The sequence below is a fragment of the Hibiscus syriacus genome, unplaced genomic scaffold (genome assembly GCF_006381635.1).
Source record: "Hibiscus syriacus cultivar Baekdansim isolate YM2019G1 unplaced genomic scaffold, ASM638163v2 tig00110482_pilon, whole genome shotgun sequence".
NCBI classification, from domain to species: domain Eukaryota; kingdom Viridiplantae; phylum Streptophyta; class Magnoliopsida; order Malvales; family Malvaceae; genus Hibiscus; species Hibiscus syriacus.
The window spans coordinates 876,231-896,433 of NW_024062758.1; the positions used below are offsets into that span (position 1 = coordinate 876,231).

At 34.4% G+C, this 20,203-nt stretch overlaps 1 protein-coding gene and 1 pseudogene across 1 annotated transcript; both read left to right on the plus strand.

The window, feature by feature from the left end:
• Positions 1 to 1,958: 1,958 nt before the first annotated feature.
• LOC120129027 (L-type lectin-domain containing receptor kinase S.4-like) lies at positions 1,959 to 4,049 on the plus strand. Its single transcript, XM_039146626.1, has one exon. It carries the CDS (start codon positions 2,004 to 2,006, stop codon positions 3,972 to 3,974), a length of 1,971 nt encoding a protein of 656 aa, XP_039002557.1. The 5' UTR covers positions 1,959 to 2,003; the 3' UTR covers positions 3,975 to 4,049.
• A 573-nt stretch (positions 4,050 to 4,622) lies between these two features.
• LOC120128975 lies at positions 4,623 to 6,142 on the plus strand (annotated as a pseudogene).
• Positions 6,143 to 20,203: the final 14,061 nt, after the last annotated feature.

Genomic DNA, 20,203 nt, shown 5'->3' on the forward strand with positions numbered 1-20,203 from the left:
TTTGAAACACCTTAATCGAATATCGATGACTCAAAATATGATTATTTTAGCGAAGACATCACGTGTAGAATATTGAATACGAGTCTACTATGAGATTTTAAATTTATTACGATTTTTTAATTGTTTTATTAATTATTTATAATTAAAGTAAACCTATAAATGGATGTGTAATGGAGAGGAAGAAAAAAGAATAGGAGAAACACTAGAAAGAAAGAGATCAATAGAATTTTTATTTCAAAATTATTTCTTGATGATCTTTTTTATTCTAATATTTAGATCGATTTCTACTTCGATTCTTATAAATTTTTATTTTAGTGTTAATTTCATATAGATAAGTATTGATGCATCTTTTAATTCTTATCTCCTTTTATTTATTTTATATAGTATACTATTAATATATAAGACATTACATGCCCATTTTCTACTACTTTTTATATTTTTATATTATTATTAATATTCAGTTAAAAAGATTATTTTTGTCCCTGTAGTACACTCAATTTATCACTTTAGCACCTATCATATTTTCACTTCAATTTAACATTCGAAGTTACTCAATCGCATCATTCTATACTTTACCCTAACTTAAAACCCTAAATTATAAACCCTAAACCCTAAAACATAACCCCATAACCTCTAAATAGTGGCGGATGTACACTTGTGTGAGGTGGGCACGTACCCACCCTGAAATTTTATTGAGTTGAATTTTTTTCTTAAATTCAAAAAAAATTCTCTTAATATAAGTGTGCCTACCCTGAAAATTTGCGTGTCTACCTTGAAAATTTATCGTATCTATATAGATATAAAAATTTTAAATCAATTTTATCCTAATTTGAATTAATTAGATTTGTGACTCATATTTTATTATCCTAATTTGATTTTATTTTTTTAAATCAAGCTGAGTTGCATACATTTTTCTAGTTCAATTAAACGTAAATCAATTTTAAGCCTAGTAAAAGAATACTGTTAAATTCCAAGTTAGAGTACATACGTTTAAAATCATAAGTTTTTGAAAGCTCTTTTAAAATAGAATAAGATATTGTAGTATGTCAATCTTGATTTTATGATTTATTTATTTAATATCTCAAATTTATCAGTTTTGAAAATAAAATTATTATAATTTTATCTTAATTTATAGACATCTAAAGAGAATTTAATGTTTTTAATTTTTTATTAAAATTTTAGTGGAAACTTATTGATATTTTTTAGGTAGCGCTTTACATGATAAGTTAACAAATCCGATAAAGCGTCTAATAATAATAAATTCGGTAGAAATAATAATGTTTTAGGTAATTTTTATTAATTTTATTAAAAAAAATTAATAATAAAACCAATAATATTTTTTAACCGTATATTAGCCCGTAATATTTTTTTTAAGGTAGTAATTGTTAAAAAGAAGGTTCAAAAGAATATTGCAATAATTGATTTCACGTCCAATGTTTACAAGCCAAGTGGGGAATGGAAGAATCTGTGATTGCCAAACGACTTCTTTCAGAGAGTGCTAAGAACTCATCACTTCCGTTCGTTGACTCGGTCCACCCCGCAAACGTGGGTTACTCATCTTCATAGGGTACGTTGAAGTGTTGAACACTTCAACTACATATTTATGATTGTTATAGTAATCGACTAGATATTATCGATTGAACTATGATAGTTATGAAATTATATATTTTTCTAATAGTTTAAATTACTATAAGACGATATTTATTTAAAATATTTTTTTAATTTATTAATAATACATTTTATAACATTACATGTTTAATCATAAATCTTTTAAAGAAATTAATATTTTATTTTATAGCAAAAGTAATATGCTTTTTAATGTATTAAATGCGCAAAAGGAAAAAACTTTGAACCGTTTCCACACTCGTTACGTTGGCCATGTGACCATTGCTCAAATTGTCCCAATGTTACATGTTTCTTTGCTTATAAACCCACAAGACAACTTTATCATTACATTTCTTTCAAGTTCCACCAACCTTTTTCTAATTCAACAAAAGTCATTAATGGCACCTTTCCAACAAAAAAGCATCCTAAAATGCTCATATTTTTATCACCAAAATTATCCAACCATGGTTTACTTCCTTGCACTCTTCTTCCTCTTAGTCCAAGCTTCTACATCCCAACCCACCGAGCTATTCTTTCCCGGGTTTTCAGGCACGAAATCCGACAACTTAACACTAACGGGAGCTGCAAAGATTGAAGAAAATGGCATCCTGTGCTTAACCGATGACACCGGTCCTTCACTTGGTCACGCTTTTTACAGCTACCCATTTAGACTTAAGAGTTGGACAAAAAGCAAAGCTTTTTCCTTTTCTACCTCCTTTGCTTTCGCTATAGTTCCCGAGTATAAGGGGATAGGCGGTCACGGCCTTGCTTTCGTAATCGCCACTTCTAAAGATCTCAAAGCACTTCCGAGGCAGTATCTCGGAATCCAAAACGCGACCGAAGTCGAAGACAGCCCCTCGAACCATGATGTCGTGGCGGTCGAGTTTGACACGGCTCAGGATCTTGAGTTCCGAGACATCAACGACAACCATGTCGGCGTCGATATCAACAGCTTGAACTCGAATGCCTCGGTTCCTGCAAGTTACTACACGCATGGTTCCACGAAGCAAAATCTTACTCTCATGAGTGGAAAAGCAATCCAAGCTTGGGTCGATTATGATTCGGATGAAAACATGCTCAATGTGACGATCGCACCAAATTCAACAAGACCGAGATTCCCCATCTTGTCGTTTCATGTAGATCTTTCACCGTATTTTCACGAGTTTATGTACGTTGGTTTCTCGGCTTCGACCGGGTTGCTTGCTAGCTCGCATTATATCTTAGGTTGGAGCTTTAAAATCAACGGAGAAGCTCAGGGTCTTGATCTATCTTCTTTACCTTCACTTCCTGAACCGCCAAAGAAGCATACAACTTTAATTGTGGTTGTCTCGGTTTCATCAGCCATTCTAGTTATATTAGCCGTATCCGCTGCCATTTATTTCGTTATCAAAATCAAGAACGAAGATGTTATCGAAGATTGGGAGCTGGAGGTTGGACCAAAACGGTACTCTTACCAAGAACTCAAGCTAGCAACCAAAGGCTTCAGTGCCCAAAACTTACTCGGCCACGGTGGTTTCGGCAGTGTTTACAAAGGGAATCTTCGAGATTCAAGGACAATGACTCAAGTGGCTGTCAAACGAGTTTCTCATGAGTCGAAGCAGGGTTTACGTGAATTCCTATCGGAAATCGCTAGCATCGGACGACTCCGTCATCGGAACTTGGTTCAATTATTGGGTTGGTGTAGGAGAAGAGGTGATCTCCTTCTTGTTTATGACTTAATGGCTAATGGCAGCTTAGATAAGTTTTTGTTTGACGAGCCTAAAACGACCCTGAATTGGGAGCATAGATTCAGGGTTATAAAGGGAGTCGCTTATGGACTTCTCTACTTGCATGAAGGATATGAACAAAGTGTGATCCATAGAGATGTTAAGGCCAGTAATGTTCTACTAGACGATGAATTGAACGGAATATTAGGAGATTTTGGCCTAGCAAGGTTGTACGAACACGGTTCGAATCCTAAAACAACTCGGGTCGCCGGCACGTTGGGGTATTTAGCACCGGAGGTATCCCGGATGGGAAAGGCGACAACAAGCTCGGACGTATATGCCTATGGTGCACTCTTACTCGAGGTTGTGTGTGGACGTAGGCCGATTGAGCCTAAGGCATCACCTTTAGAATCAGGGTTGGTTGATTGGGTACGGGAGAAGTACAGAGAAGGCAGCGTCTTTGATGTGGTTGACACTAGGCTCAATGGCCAATACGGTGAAGATGAAATGTTGATGGTGCTTAAATTAGGCCTAATTTGCTCAAATGACGTGCCTGTTGCACGGCCTAGCATGAGGCAAGTAGTGAAATATCTTGATGGGGAATCCGAGTTACCGGACCATTCTGTTTCTGTCTCGCCATCGTCATATGGTATTAGAGTTTGAAATCTATTAGATTGTTTCCTTGTCTCCTTCTTGTTTTCACCAAATCTAATGTGGTTTCTCGTGTGCGCATTATTGTATTCAATGGAATTATAAATCAGTTGGCTTTTCTTTGAAAAAAGAAGGGTTTTTTATACCACATATTCCATAATATTTGAACAATTCAAACTTCCCCTTGAGGCTTTTGGACCATTCAATACTTTGACGATGAGATTTTGGGGACCACATTTCTTAGGTTATTTTCTTCAGACTTCTATGCCAATGGCATGATCGCTCACTGACATATTTTTAGGATACGTTATGGCATGTGAATGACATTAATATATTTTAAAAAAAGTTACCAATATTTTCATTATTTTTTTAATTATTTTTTAATAGTAAAGAAAAATATAATATAATATTAAGTATAATTTAAAATAATAATAATAAATAATTAATCAAAACAAAGTCAAGTGACTGCATAAAAAAAGGAAAGGGTAATTGTAATAAGCCAATGAGTAACAGTGCGGGGATGTTTTCAACGACTTCCAGTGCCGCTTCTCTGACGCCGTTAATAACCCATTAAGTAAATTATATTCTGTTAATTAATCCGTTTCCAAAAGTATTTAAAGCGCATAATCCACGCTTAATTAAACTCCACGCGCGCCTCCCTCCCATTTCATTTTATCATTTCTCTCACATTTCCCCCTTTTTCTTTTCCTTTCTAAGCTCAGACTCAAATCCTAGGGTTTAAAATTGTTTCGATTTCTCCAAGTTTTGATTTCTTCAGGTATTTTAGGCGTTTATCCTTCGATGGAATCAATTAGATCACCCTATTGGTGCTACAGATGTACCGGTTCATCCAGATCCGGGTCCAATTCCCCCAAGATTCGATCCTTTGCCCCGACTGCGGCAGCAGATTCATCGAAGAATTCGAAACGCCCTCCCGTTCTCCAATTCACCACCATTTCCCCGCCTCCGCTATGTACTCTGAGACGCCCAGCCCAGGTCTCAGCCCCAGTCCTACTGCTACACCTCGTTTCCGCCGAGCTCGAAGGAACGCTGGCGATCGATCCCATTTCAATCCCGTCGTCGTTCTCCGTGGGCCTACCTCCGAATACGACAGCGTAGTTACTGAAAGAGGAAATAACAATTTTTAGCTTTATTATGATGATGGATCAGGGTCGGGTCTTAGTCCCTTACCTCCTAGCATGTCTGACTTTATAATGGGTTCGGGTTTTGATCGGCTTCTTGATCAGTTATCTCAGTTAGAAGTAAACGGAGTTGGCCGTTTTGAGCAACCGCCTGCTTCCAAAGCGGCGATTGAATCAATGCCGGTGGTTAAGATCAGTGGCGGTCTTGTAAGCACGGAATCTCAATGTGCAGTTTGTAAAGAACAGTTCGAACTAGATTGTGAAGCTCGGGAAATGCCTTGTAAACACATTTACCATTCGGATTGTATTTTACCCTGGCTTTCGATTCGGAACTCTTGTCCAGTTTGCCGCCTTGAGTTGCCAAGGGAAAGTAATGGGAACAATTTAAGTGAAAATGAAGCAGCCGATGGACTGACAATATGGAGGTTACTTGGTGGTGGGTTTGCTGTGGGGAAGTTTCCCGGTGGGAGAAGAGCTGCGGAGAGTGAGTTTCCAGTAGTTTACACTGAGATGGATGGTGGGTTTAATAATGCAGCAGGTGCACCTAGAAGGATTTCATGGGCGCCAAGTGGGAGAAGATCACAAGAAAGTGGAGGATTGGGGCGAGTTTTTCGGGGTTTTCTTTCATTTTTTGGGAGGTTTAGGAGCTCCTCATCTCGTTCAGGTTCAGATTCTGGGTTTACGAGGAGAAGCAGAACAACTTCAGTGTTTGGTAGGTCATCTAGGAGAGAGAGCAATTGGAATTTCGAGGATTGAATGGTTGGACAATGGATTCTTTGTTCATTTTTAGGCTAACCTGTTTTCTTTTTATCTGATATTATAATGTGGCAATTTTCAAGAAGGAAGGGAATGTGTGTAGATTGTATGGTTTTACTCAACGTAAATACCGACACTTTGGTGAAGGAATGAAGAACTACTCGAGCTTAGATTTTGTTGAAAGAGAAAGAGGCTTTCATGAGTTGATATGTGCATCAACGAGGAAGAAGTGGAAGAAGAAGTTTTTGTGGTTGGTTAGAATGATCGTTTAGTGGTTCAGGGATTTTCTTGTTTATTTGCAACCCTTAATACAAATTATCGAGTTGTTGACATTGCTTCTTTTCGGTTTTACTTGAGTGGAAGCCAATCCGCACGCAACAACTGGTGTTAACAATCGTTATTGAAGTAATGAAATGTTAATATGCCAGGTTAAACCAGTTAACTTAACACGTTTGACCGACTGTTTTAATTAGTTACAAATCAGTTACTCATTGTTAATAGTCGTTATTGCAGTAATGGAATATTAATGTGCCACGTTAAATCAGCCGACTCAACATGTTAGACCGACCGTTTGACTCTTCTTAAAATGAAGCTCTAGAGTGTTCATGATCCATATCTAGTTGTAACATTTAGCATGTTTGCATTTGAAACTTAAAATCTACTATCTTTTCTAGTTATCCTTTGTTCAAGTTGCATGTTTCATCAAATGAAGTTCCAGAGTGTTCTTGATCCATATCTAGTGGTAACATATAGCATGTTTTTTGCATTTTAATCTTAAAATATGCAATCTTTTCTGGTTATCTTTTGTTCAAATTGCAATCTCAATTAAGCCAAAAGAGAGAGAGAGAGAGAGAGAGAATGAGATTTAGGTTTCATTTGGATACTTTGTAAATCATTGGAAGAACAACATTCAATACATTCAATTCAGTGGCACGAGGAGAGCAATTCATGGTTAATAAGTTCTAAAGACATGGGGCTATAGTAGGTGGAGATTTTAAACTTTAAAAATTTGTTTACACTTTCATAGTAGTATTATGTGTCTATTCAGTAATTAACCTAAAATTGTATTTTTTTTCTCCATTTCCTGACTAAGCTCGTTAGGGACAATTCCAACAACTTTTAAATTAAACTCTTTTATGTTTTTATTCTTTTTCTAGATTTTTTTTCTCGGGAGATTTTTAGAGGAAATTAGAATGGAAAATAACTATGAGTACCTGGTGGAAAGAAATTTTCTACTTCATAATGAACCCAAGAAATGAAGGGAAAAAGGGAACCCTTTTAAACTTTAAATGTATAAGATTTATTAGTAAGTTTAGATGAGATAATAAGACAACATGAATGCAGGGGAGTGAAAGAAGATTTACCCAAAAATAGAGGTTGATGGTGGACAACAACCATGATCAGTGGAGGTGAAGAAAGGGCTGCTCTAGTATTTGGAGTCTGTTGAGGAGGAGGAAATAAAAATTAAGTACTTCAATGGAAAAAACAAAAAATTAATCAAACATTAGTGACCATTTGTATAGTTTACCCTTAATTTTATCATATCAATTCAATTTAGTGGATTTTTTTTATCAATTTGATTAGTAAGCTCAATCTGAAAATAATAAGACCAAAAGGGGCATCGGGGAAAGAAAAAGGGCACGGCACCATCTACAATTTTAGATATATAAAATTATAGAGTTAATATACTAATTGAACTCTGAATTTGGTAATTTGTTTGGACTACTTTGACATTTAGCCTTGATAATTGTTTCCAAGGTGATACCTATACATATACTTTTGAAAGGCAATATATAATAAATTAAGAGCAATTTTATATTAAAATGATTTTAAAAAATTGCGTAATATTTTGAGAATAATGGTTAAATTCAGGTATCGAAATGGTCAAGAAAATAAATGCCATCAGCCATAGGTACCATATTGAGAATAATTCTCAAGTTTAGGCCTTAAAGTGGTAAATGAAGTACTAATTTGAGAAAGAGACTATAAAGTTTAAGGGCAATTGATATATTAAACCAAAATCATAATACAACAATTGTTTCCCAACAGAGACAATCCTCCAAATTAATAGCTTCAACTTTTCCGCAAAACATCATATTTTTTTCAAAAAAAAAAAAGATCAGCTATCAGCAGCAGCGTAAACGCCGACGTCTTTCACGCCGGCGCATCCCCCACTTGCCCGAACATTATATTGTAAGCATCTAAACCATGAGGGAAGGGTCCAGATTTTCCTTCCACGTAGCTGTAGTCGTTTCCATCATCGCTTCTGTTTACTTTTGTACGTTCTTCGTTTTCATTGACCGCTGGTTCGGTCTAATGACCTCCCCTGGTATGATTAACGCCCTCGTTTATACCGCTGTTGCCCTCATGTGTGTGTTTAATTACGCCGTTACCATCTTGGCTGATCCGGGTCGGGTGCCTTCTACTTACATGCCTGACATCGAATATTCCAAAGTTTCTATCCATGAGATCAAACGCAAGGTACGTTCAGCAAATTCCATGTTTTTCCTATGTCTTTTCAGGTTCCTTATTTTTCCTTTCTGATTTTGTGTCTGTATTTCTTTTTTATGTTTTTAACGAAATGATTAATGTTTGCCATTTGGATTTGCTGGAAATGATCAGAAAAATGTTGGGGTTGTTTCATTTTTGGTGATTATTGCATGCAAGTGTCCAGGGATGGTTTGTTTGAACATTTGAGAGGTTAATAGACTTATGTTTTCTGTAGGGAGGGGACTTGAGATATTGCCAAAAGTGTTGTCATTTTAAGCCTCCTCGTGCACATCACTGCCGTATCTGCAAGAGGTGCATTCTGAGATGGTATGTGCAATCTATGCTATTTATTCATGCATGTCTTGAATATCCCTGATAATGTATGTGCTAAACTGCTCTTCTCGGTTTTAAGGATCACCATTGTGTTTGGATTAATAATTGTGTTGGCCATGCCAACTACAAGACCTTCTTCGTCTTCGTCGTATATGCCGTAATCGCTTGCTTCTATTCTCTGGTACGTCCTATCATGATAACACATTTATCTTCACCCTGAGATCTTGAAACCATCATTGGCCGAGTTCTGATGAGGTGTTTTGGTCGTTTTTTCTCCTCTAACCGTCAGGTTTTACTCTTCGGTGGCTTTAATAGCGATTCCCGAATCGAAGAGCAACAGAGAGATTCTTTCATAATCATACATGTAATGTCAATGATTATTGACCTTGTAGACACTACAACAAAATTTTCAATTTATGACAAAATTTTTATATGACGTTACTTATATCGTCACAAAATATGCTATAATGTGACTTTTTTTATTTTCGTCATATTTTATTGATTAATGGTATATCTTTTATGATAATTTTAAAAATGGTCATTAATTTTTGTCACTATATATTTGGCGTCAAAATCTTCCTACTAAATTATTTGGTGGGAAACCTTTTAATGACATTTAGATAAAATAATGACGTTGTAAAATCGTCTCCAATGAAAAACAGGTATTAGTGACGATTTATTATAATGACGATTGAATTTGAAATAGCGGTGTTACACATTTGCCAGTAATAAATTTTATTCGTGCCAATTTAATTTGTCATATTTTATAAGACACTAAAAGTGATATTTTATTATTGTCACAAAAAATAGTTTTAGCACGACGAAATCAATTATTAGTCACTTGTTTTTATCTCTATTTTTTATATGACGATTTTAAAAGACATCATGAAATTATGTCAGTTAATGTTAAAAAGTAAGATAACCTAACAACTTTATTAAATTATACAATTTATAAATTTTTTATGTTTTTTTATTTTATTGACATTATTTTTATATTAAATTATCTCACATTCAAATTTTTTTTTAAATTAAAACATAAAATAATAAATCGTTAAATTTACTCATTTAAATTCGTCACTACAATTCCGAGAACAAAGTCTTACTTATTTATATTCTGCGTTCCCCAGTCCTACTCTTTCAATCGCTCCACGACTTTTACAATTTACAAAGGTCTTTGGAAACCCTAAAACATTAAATTTACTCATCAAGGAAGGACGAATGGCGGTCCATTGCAATTCCGCTCCTCTGTGTTGCAAACCATTGAGAAACAGAGGCCCCAGACCCGTATCCGCTCTCTTACCCGCTCGTCTATCCTTAATTCCTCGAACCCATTCAACTTCCGTTCAGATAGATTAAAGCTCTCAACCTGCAAGTATTCATTAACTTTTAAACCAAAACCTACGATTCTTTCTGTATGTTTTAGTCTTTATATGTATATGTTTTCGTTTTGGGTTGGTTTCACAGGTGGGATAAGGGGGTTTCTGCTGTTGTTTCTAAAGAGAGTGTTGTTGGGTCCAACTCTTCTGGGACTGATGTATTCAACCTCACTTACCTAGAGGTGGGTTTCTTTTTCTTTTTGATTTATCAGTTAATTTTCACCCTCTTTTTTGTTGTTGACATGGTTTAGTTTTTGGTTTTTAGGGGAATAGTTGGCTGTGGGATGTAAGTGGGGTTAAACTTTTGGTTGATCCAATTCTGGTTGGTAACTTGGACTTCGGCATTCCATTGCTATATGATGCTGCCAAGAAATTTATTAGGAATTTCAAGGTTTCTTTTTGTACCCATGTTATATATGTATAATTTGCTTTGTTGTTTAATAAGTGTGTTTGTTGTAATTGCGGTGTAACTTCCTTTGTGCAGCTTTCTGATCTTCCTCAAGTTGATTGCTTACTGATTACACAAAACCTTGATGATGACTTCCATTTAAGGACCATAAAACCGCTCTCGGAAATGTCCCCAAATCTTAGAGTCGTCTCAACTCCAAATGACAAGCCTTTGCTGGATCCTCTTTTCAGAAATGTGAGTTAAATCGTTAATTTAGTTTTCAGGGGTTCTACTAGGCATCTGTTACTGTTTATGGTTCACGCTCCACTGCATTTTTGTGGTTTGGTTCATTGAATATACCATCATAAATTGATGATAGTGTTAAATGTAATCAATTCAGGACAACTTGTCATTTTATTAATATATTTAGTTGTAGAGCATCTGGTTTTAAACTAATTTTCAACCGAATCATCTACCGTTCGATGTATCCATGCATATGGCTTTACTTCCGTTCACTGTTGCATTAGAATCTTTCAGGTCACATATCTAGAACCTGGTCAGGAGTCTGAAGTTGAACCAAGCAATGGTTCCAAAGTCAGAATTCAAGCTACTCCTGGGCCAGTTCTCAGTCCTCCATGGCAACTACCTGAGAATGGGTAAGGCTCTCCGAGCTTCAACTTGCGAATGTGACTTTAAGTATAACGCTTGTGAATAGTATATAAAAGAGATGAGATTTAGGAGTGAATTAAGAGAAGAAAGGATGGCAGTCTTGGATTGATTGCATGTGCATATTTGGTTGTGAACAGTACATGAAGATAGATGTAGAAATTCAGGAAAAGCATTAGAAAAGGAAGAGGAGTGTTCTTTTGTTCAAAAAACTGTTGAGGAATTTTCCAATCAAGTTCCTCTACGTTTTATCTCGATGTAAATAAATTTCCTAGGTCAAATAAAGATATGTAGTTTGAGCATTTTTAGAGGCGAGTCATGTGTTGTGCGTTTACATAAGATAGAAACAAATATTCCACAAACCATATTAATATTAGTAACTCCATTGATATTGGGAATTGGAATGTATATTGTTCATTTTCACTTTCATCTCTGTAAATACCTTGGCAACATTAATGCTATTATTGTTTAAGAAAAATCCTATGGTAAGTTGGACACTTTTGATATTTATTATAAAGTTTATTTTTTATTTTAAAGTCTAATTTTTATTTTTGAAATCATATAGCGCAAGGATGATGAAGAACCAAATAGGATGGATTTCTTCAAGGCAACTCATTATTCAAATGACAAAGGATGGACAACATCTGAGGCACAAACAAAATATGTAAGACCTCACAAAGTTAAGTATTAAATTGTAATTTTCATCTAAGAATTATTTTATTTATGAATGACAAAGAATTGTAATTTTTTTAGGAGCAGAACCTAAGAATATTGATGATATAATGGATGAGGTACTTGGTACTAGACCATGATACATTTCGGGGCTTGGATATGGGCCAAAGCCTAAAAAATTAAATTCAAGTGCAGATACAATCGAGTTAAAAAAGAGTTTGAAGAATAAAGAAGATGAACTTAATAACTATAAGTCAAATTTTGAATTGATTCAAACTCAAATGGAAACTATGAGATCTGCTTTGTTAGCTGTTGGAATTCAAGTGCCATTGCTTCAATTTTTAGTTAAACAATATGGTTAATCAAATAAAAATTATTATATAATATTAATTGTAGTAACTAATGATGATTATTTTAATTTGTAGCTTTAAATTATAACACGAACTCAAAATCAACATAATCGCAATCGACTCAAGGTTTGGATTGAGATTTCTACCACGAAATATTCCACAAGTCATATTATTATCATATTAATTTTATTTTATGTAAACATTTAAATATTTTTATATTTATAGAAATGAAATTATTATGTTTTTAGTGAAATATTTGTTTAAATCTTATTATTTTGCAATAAGTGAACTATTTTTTTAATTTAGATTTGTATAAATAATATTTTAATATATATTGTCATTAAAAATGTGATAATTTTAGTTTTGCCACTATGACCTTATATATGGTGACGTTATGCATAATCATCATTTAAAATATTATTAGGTAATTATATATTATGTCACTAAAAATGTGACAATATCTCTTTCATCATATATAAGTTAATTTTAATGCATTATTTGTAACGATATAAATTATAAATAACGAAATTATACATAATTTAGTGACATAATTATTTGTCATTGAATATTAATTATATAGTGACGTTATATATAAATGTCATTCATGCTACTATTAGGTGACGATATACTACGTTACTAATAATGTGGCATTTTCTTTTCGTCACGTATATAATGAAATTATTGTGTTATTGGTGAAAATATGATTTATTAATGATGGTGGGTGTCGAATCCAACAAATAATAATACTTGCTTTTGGAAATAGAAAATTGTAGTAGCGATAAGCAAGGTCGAATCCACAAGGATTGGGTAGATTTATTTTATTGAAAATTAAAGCAAAGAAAAGGGGTTTTAAAATTGAGAAAAATAAAAATAAAAAACAGATCTAATCAACTAAAAATTGAGAAATTAATATTAAGCAAATATCCAACTAAAGATATAATTTCAGAATTAGTTCAGAGAATTGATCATAGATGCAATGATTCTACTTTTCACTAAATTGGTTATGGTTATTGAGAAGCTCTAACAACTTGTCTCTCCTTAGTTTCTCGATAATCAAGAGAAGCTCTTTGATTATTTCCCTAGTTAATGAACAACCCTAAACAAGCTCTTAAGATTTTAATCCACCAACAACATTAATCACTAGAGGGAACACCAATTCTAGCCAACGAATGCACAAGCTCGATTCATTTAGACTAGGTTATATACCTTCATAACATAATCATAATCAACCATGTTACTTTACCACTAATATTAGAACGTTTAAACAATTACGGAATTAAAGTTCTAAATGGCAATTTATCAACTTGATAATTGAACAACGGATCCTTTGCACAATCAATCAAGACAATAATTCTTAATAAAAACAGAAGATATATAAATAGCAAAGAAGTAAAAGAGCAATGAAAATTATTTAGATCTCACAATCCTTGAAGAATCAAAGCTTCAATTATCCTCCAGTTGGAACAAAAGTATTTAGCTACTCATAATTAAAAGAAAACCAAAAGAAAATAAAGAAAACTTAATGTAAAACTTGATGTAAAACTAATGGCCCTAGCTCCCCTTTTATAAGGATTTTCCTATTCTAGATAAAGAAGTTTCCCTTAAAGAAAATCCCACAAAAATAGGAGTTTTAAATACCCTCATCTTTTTATAAAGATAAAAATAATTCAAAAGAGTCTTACAACCGTCATTAAACTCTTTTTCCCTTGTAAATTCGTAACCCTAATTTAGGATTGTACGGACTGATAAGGCGCGCCCACGCCTTAATTGAAGACTTCTTCTGCGGTTGTTCAGGATGAATAAGATGTGCCCACGCCTTACGCGAAAACCTCTTCTGGTCTTGATAGCTTCTTGAATTCTGATTTTTCCTCCTTAATTCGGGGATTTTGTGAAGATCATGCTAATCATAAGATTTTGAACTTGTTTTATCCAAATCTTCAACCTAATCCATAAAATACGAAATATAATCAAAATCCATAATTTAATCAATTTTAGTTATTCAAATATGAGGAAAATATCATAGAATATATGTCTAATATGCATCTTATCAAATTCCCCCACACTTAAACCAATGCTTGTCCTCAAGCATACAATAGTTCAAATTCATAACTCTTCTCAACATCAATCCTTCTTCTTCCTTTGTTCATCCTTCCACAATTAAAATTGTCATGCCTTAAAGACTCAAATCTAGACATAAGTAAGGAACGAGCAATTTGTAGAAGAAATTCTCATAAACCAACACACATGAATAATCACTCCATCAATCTTTTCGAAATCAAAATGCAATGGGATCTAATACCCTCACATTGGATTCACTCAATACGCTCAAAGTGTTTAAGGGTGTCAACAAACTCTCAAGCTAAAACATAGAAAATTTTTACCATAGGCTTGCTAACCTATCACATCCCCGCCACTAGTCAATGAATTGAATGGATAAAAACCTAAGGGTCTTAAACAGGGTGTAATGGGGCTTAGGTGAGGTTTGGTAAGAGAGGAAATTTGAGCTGTTTTATTGAATGAGTCATACAATCTTATCCACATGGAACTCAATCTTCAAATGTCTCTTCAAGCCATATAACTTTTTTTTTCATTACACAATCTCTCATTCTTTATTTCCTTTGTTCAATTTTTGCTTCTCTTTTTTTCTTTTTTTTCTTTTTTTTTCAATGAAAGAGATTGTAACTCGAATCACTATATTCCAACATCTTCCTATCTTCTTAAGATAATTTAAATTCTCATGTGAAGAAGCTCATACAATCCTTTAATTCAAGGTTTAAAAGAGGGGAAATTAACAAAAAAGATTTGATGTTTGCTTGTTCCATGGTTAATTTCAAACAAAAAGGCTCAGGCTCAAAATTGGCTTTCTAAGAATGATAATTAGGGTAGGCTCTTTACGAAAGCTAAAAGTGGTTTTACCTATATGCCCTTATCGTTCTTGATGCATACAATTCTAAAATGTGGTCTTCGACATGTATAGCAAAGCAAGTTTTAGAAAAAGTAACTATGTATGGCAATCACTCAATCAAGAAATGGAGCATGCTGAAAGTGAGTGCTCATTGGCCCAAAAACTCACAAAAATGTTAAACATATATTAACTCCCACACATTTTTCATTCAATCAGTCATCAAGAGTAATCAACCAGTGTGTAGCAAATAAGAATTCAACTACTCAAGCTAATCCCCTATTATGCTTCAACTTAATTCGATAAAAAAAAATTGAAGCAACATTATGTTCAGAGCAAAACCATGTATGAAATACTCTCCCTCACACTTAATCCATACATTGTCCTCAATGTATCAAAAGTAAATGCTCAAAAACCATAAAAGAATAATAGCAGAAAACTCCCCTGAAAATATTGAGCATCTATTTGTCATGAGCTGGGGGTGAAGGTGATGTGGTCGGCTAGGTTGATTCTCGGACTGAGTGGAGACGTGGGTCGGGTGGAGCGGGTAGGAAGGCTGGTGGCGCGCATTCTTCTGATGAAGCAAAGAAAACAAAGAAAAGATAAGGCACATTTATATTTTAAAAAAATCTTTGAATCTTGTTTCCTGAACTAGAAGTGGTGTTGAGTTTAGACGTGGGCACGTCTTATACAAAAAGAACTTCTGAATAGTGAGAGACTTTAAGAATAATTCTGCTATTGTAAGGCCTGCCCACAGGTTACAAAAATTCATCTTCTGACCTAAAGAGGAGAACAAGATTAATTGTACTCTGAAAAATCAAGGAAAAAATTAAAATAATATAAAAATAAAAAGAACGAAAATAAAAATTGAAAAAAAAGAAAAAGAAAAATTGGGTTGCCTCCCAATAGTGCCTTTCTTTAACGTCTTTGGCTAGACGTTATAGCTTCTTAATCATCCTAATTTGGGTATTCCAAAATGGTTTGACCAGCAGTATGTTCATAAAAAGGTTTCAAACGATGATCGTTGACCTTAAACGTTTGACTTGTATCCAAACTTTGTGTTTCAACAATAAAATTTTTTTTCTCTCCACCCAATAGCTTCCTTGTACTCTCTAAGCATTCGAATCAACTTTTCTTCTTCTAAGCGAGAGAGTTTGTTGGGAATGATCACCGGAATAGTTTCCGCTTCTCCTAAATATACATGTTTCAGATGATTTGGCAAATGCTTCATTTCCAATTTTGGTGCTTGCACAAGAGAAGGAAGAAGCTTGGTGTAAGAAAGAGGTGACTCAATATAAGATACATCATACCTCTTGGGTTTGAGTGATTCTAGTTCTTGGATTGTATCTTGCAAATCAAGATCCAACACATACTTTTTCATGATTCCCTGCAATCCTTCAGAAGTGAAATTCATGTTGAGTGTATCTTTCAACTTGTCATCTTCATTTTTATTAAAAGTTCCCTATGCTAAAGGGTCAATAAGATCCATGAAAAAAACAGAGGACACATCACTAGGACATCTCATGGCATCATAAATATTGAATTTAATAACTTCACCATCAAATTCCATGGTAAGTGTACCATCATCTACATCAATTTTTGTCCTAGCTGTTTTCAAAAATGGTCTTCCTAACAAAATTGATGTTGACTTAGAATAATCATCTTCTTGTATATCAAGCACATAAAAATCTGCAGGAAAAACCAATTCATTAACTTGCACCAAAACATCCTCTAAAACTCCCTCAGGATATACATTACATCTATCAGTAAGTTGAAGAATCACTCATGTTTCTTTCAAATGACCAACATTCAGAGATGAGTAAATAGAAAGAGGCATGATATTTACTGAAGCTCCTAGATCTAACATTTCTCTCTCAATCCTAACATTACCGAGTTTACAAGAGATAGTAAACATACCTGGATCTTTGTACTTGGGGGGTAGTTTTTTCTGGAGGACAGCTGAAACATTCTCCCCCATACTTACCTTTTCATTACCCTTGAGATTTCTCTTGTTGGTGCACAATTCTTTAAGAACTTTAGCATATCGAGGTACTTGTTTAATTACATCAAGTAAAGGAATATTTTATCTCGATCTTGCGAAACATCTCAAGAATTTCTTTCTCTTCTGCTTCTTTCTTGGATTTAGCGAATCTAGAGGGAAAATGAGGTTCTATGACAAATTTCTTTGGTTTTCCACTTTTGAGTCCTTTAGGTTGGTCTTTATGAGTTTGAGGAGCAACAACTTCCTTTTCAGTTTTTTCCTCTAAGGCTCTCCCATGTGCTAATGAACTAGGTTCCTTCAACTCCTTTCCACTTCTCAATATGATTGCACTAACATTTTACTTTGGATTAACAATGGTTTATGAAGGTAACTTACCTTGGGATTCTAACCGACTCACGGAAGATGCCAATTGACTCATTTGATTCTCCAAATTTTGTATGCTTGTTCTTGTCTCTTGCTGAAATTGTTGTGTATTAGTTGCAAGTGATTTGACAATTTATTCTAGGGACATACCTGGCTTTGAAGAAGACTGCTCATGTGGAAAATGCTGGAATTGTGATGGTCTTGGTCCATAGTTAAGGTTAGGATGATCCCTCCATCCTGGATTATAGGTATTTGAGTAAGGATCATACTTCCTTTGTGGTGGATCTGGAAACCTTCCAACTGCATTGGCGTACTCATGAGAATCATGTTGAAGTGTAGGGCACATGTCAGTTGGGTGACCTATCGTAGCACATATCCCACAGGCTTTCACTTGTTAAGTTTTTTCTACAACTAGTTGTTGAACAAGGGAGGTGAGATGTGATAGTTGATGTTTAATGGAGGACGAACCTACTTCATTCACCCTTCTTGAAGATGTGTCTTGCCTAAAGCCAAATTGTTATGAATTGGCAGCCATGATGGAGATCAATTCCCTAGCATCGTGAGGAGTCTTATTCACTATAGAGCCTCCACTAGCTGCGTCCATCATCTTCCTCTCCATGGGTAGTAATCCTTCATAGAAATATTGGATGAGAAGTTGCTCAGAAATCCCATATTGAGGGCAGCTGGCACATAGTCGTTTGAATCGTTCCCAATACTCATGAAGGTCTCAGTATCTTTTTGTTTTATTCCACATATCTCCCTTCGAATGCCAGCGGCTCTTGAAGTAGGGAAAAATTTATCAAGAAACATCCTCACCATCTCGGCCCAAGTAGTTACAAAACCAGGGGGTAAATAGAAGAGCCAATCTTTAGCTCTATCTGTTAGCGAGAACGGAAAAGCGCGCAGTTTTATCTGCTCTTCAGTCACTCCTTGCGATCTCATACTTGAACATACCACATGAAATTCCTTCAAATGCTTGTGAGGATCTTCATTCTCAAGTCCATGAAAAGTAGGCAACAAATGAATCAAACCAGATTTTAATTCAAAAGCTACCTCCAAAGCAGGGTAGTCAATGCAGAGCGGTTGTTGATTCACATTTGGTGCATCCAACTCTCTTAGAGTTCTTTCTTCGTTGGCCATTGTTCCTTCTATTTCAGAATCGCTGGATGAATCAACCAAGTTGACTGCAGATTCCGATTCAGGGGATGAAGAATAAGAAGCTTGTTTGTTGTGTAAGTTAGGTTCTTTTCTTAACCTGCGAGCGGTCTTCTCGATTTCAGGATCGTATTGGAGTTCACCTGCACGAAAAGAACGGGGAATCAAAATAAATCTAAATAACACCAATCCCCGGCAACAGTGGGTGTCGAATCCAACAAATAATAATACTTACTTTTGGAAATAGAAAATTGTAGTAGCGATAAGCAAGGTCGAATCCACAAGGATTGGGTAGATTTATTTTAATGAAAATTAAAGCAAAGAAAAGGGGTTTTTAAATTGAGAAAAGTAAAAATAAAAAGCAGATCTAATCAACTAAAAATTTAGAGAAATTAATATTAAGCAAATATCCAACTAAATGTATAATTTCAGAATTGGTTCAGAGAATTGATCATAGATGCAATGATAAAATCTTCTACTTTTCACTAAATTGGTTATGGTTATTGAGAAGCTCTAACAACTTGTCTCTCCTTAGTTTCTCGATAATCAAGAGAAGCTCTTTGATTATTTCCCTAGTTAATGAACAACCCTAGACAAGTTCTTAAGATTTAATCCACCAACAACATTAATCACTAGAGGGACCACCAATTCTAGCCAACGAATACACAAGCTCGATTCATTTAGACTAGGTTATATACCTTCATAACATAATCATAATCAACCATGTTACTTTACCACTAATATTAGAACGTTTAAACAATTACGGATTTAAAGTTCTAAATGGCAATTTATCAACTTGATAATTGAACAACGGATCCTTTGCACAATCAATCAAGACAATAATTCTTAATAAAAACAGAAGATATATAAATAGCAAAGAAGTAAAAGAACAATGAAAATTATTTAGATCTCACAATCCTTGAAGAACCAAAGCTTCAATTATCCTCCAATTGGAACAAAAGTATTTAGCTACTCATAATTGACAGAAAACCAAAAGAAAATAAAGAAAAACTTAATGTAAAACTTGATGTAAAACTAATGGCCCTAGCTCCCCTTTTATAAGGATTTTCCTATTCTAGATAAAGAAATTTCCCTTAAAGAAAATCCCACAAAAATAGGAGTTTTAAATGCCCTCATCCTTTTCTAAAGATAAGAATAATTCAAAAGAGTCTTCCAGCCGTCATTAAACTCTTTTTCCCTTGTACTAATTTAGGGTTGTACGGACTGGTAAGGCGCGCCCACGCCTTAATTGAAGACTTCTTCTACGGTAGTTAAGGATGAATAAGCCATGCCCACGCCTTACGCGAAAACCTCTTATGGTCTTGCTAGCTTCTTGAATTCCGATTTTTCCTCCTTAATTCGAGGATTTTGTGAAGATCATGCTAATCATAAGATTTTGAACTTGTTTTATCCAAATCTTCAACCTAATCCACAAAATACGAAATATAATCAAAATCCATAATTTAATCAATTTTAGTTATTCAAATATGAGGAAAATATCATAGAATATATGTCTAATATACATCTTATCAAATGACGAAAATGTACATCATTTAGTGACAAAAGCAATTGTCACTGAATGCAAATTAAACTGTGACGTTATCCATTAGCATCACTATATATTTAACAATACATGACGATAACAC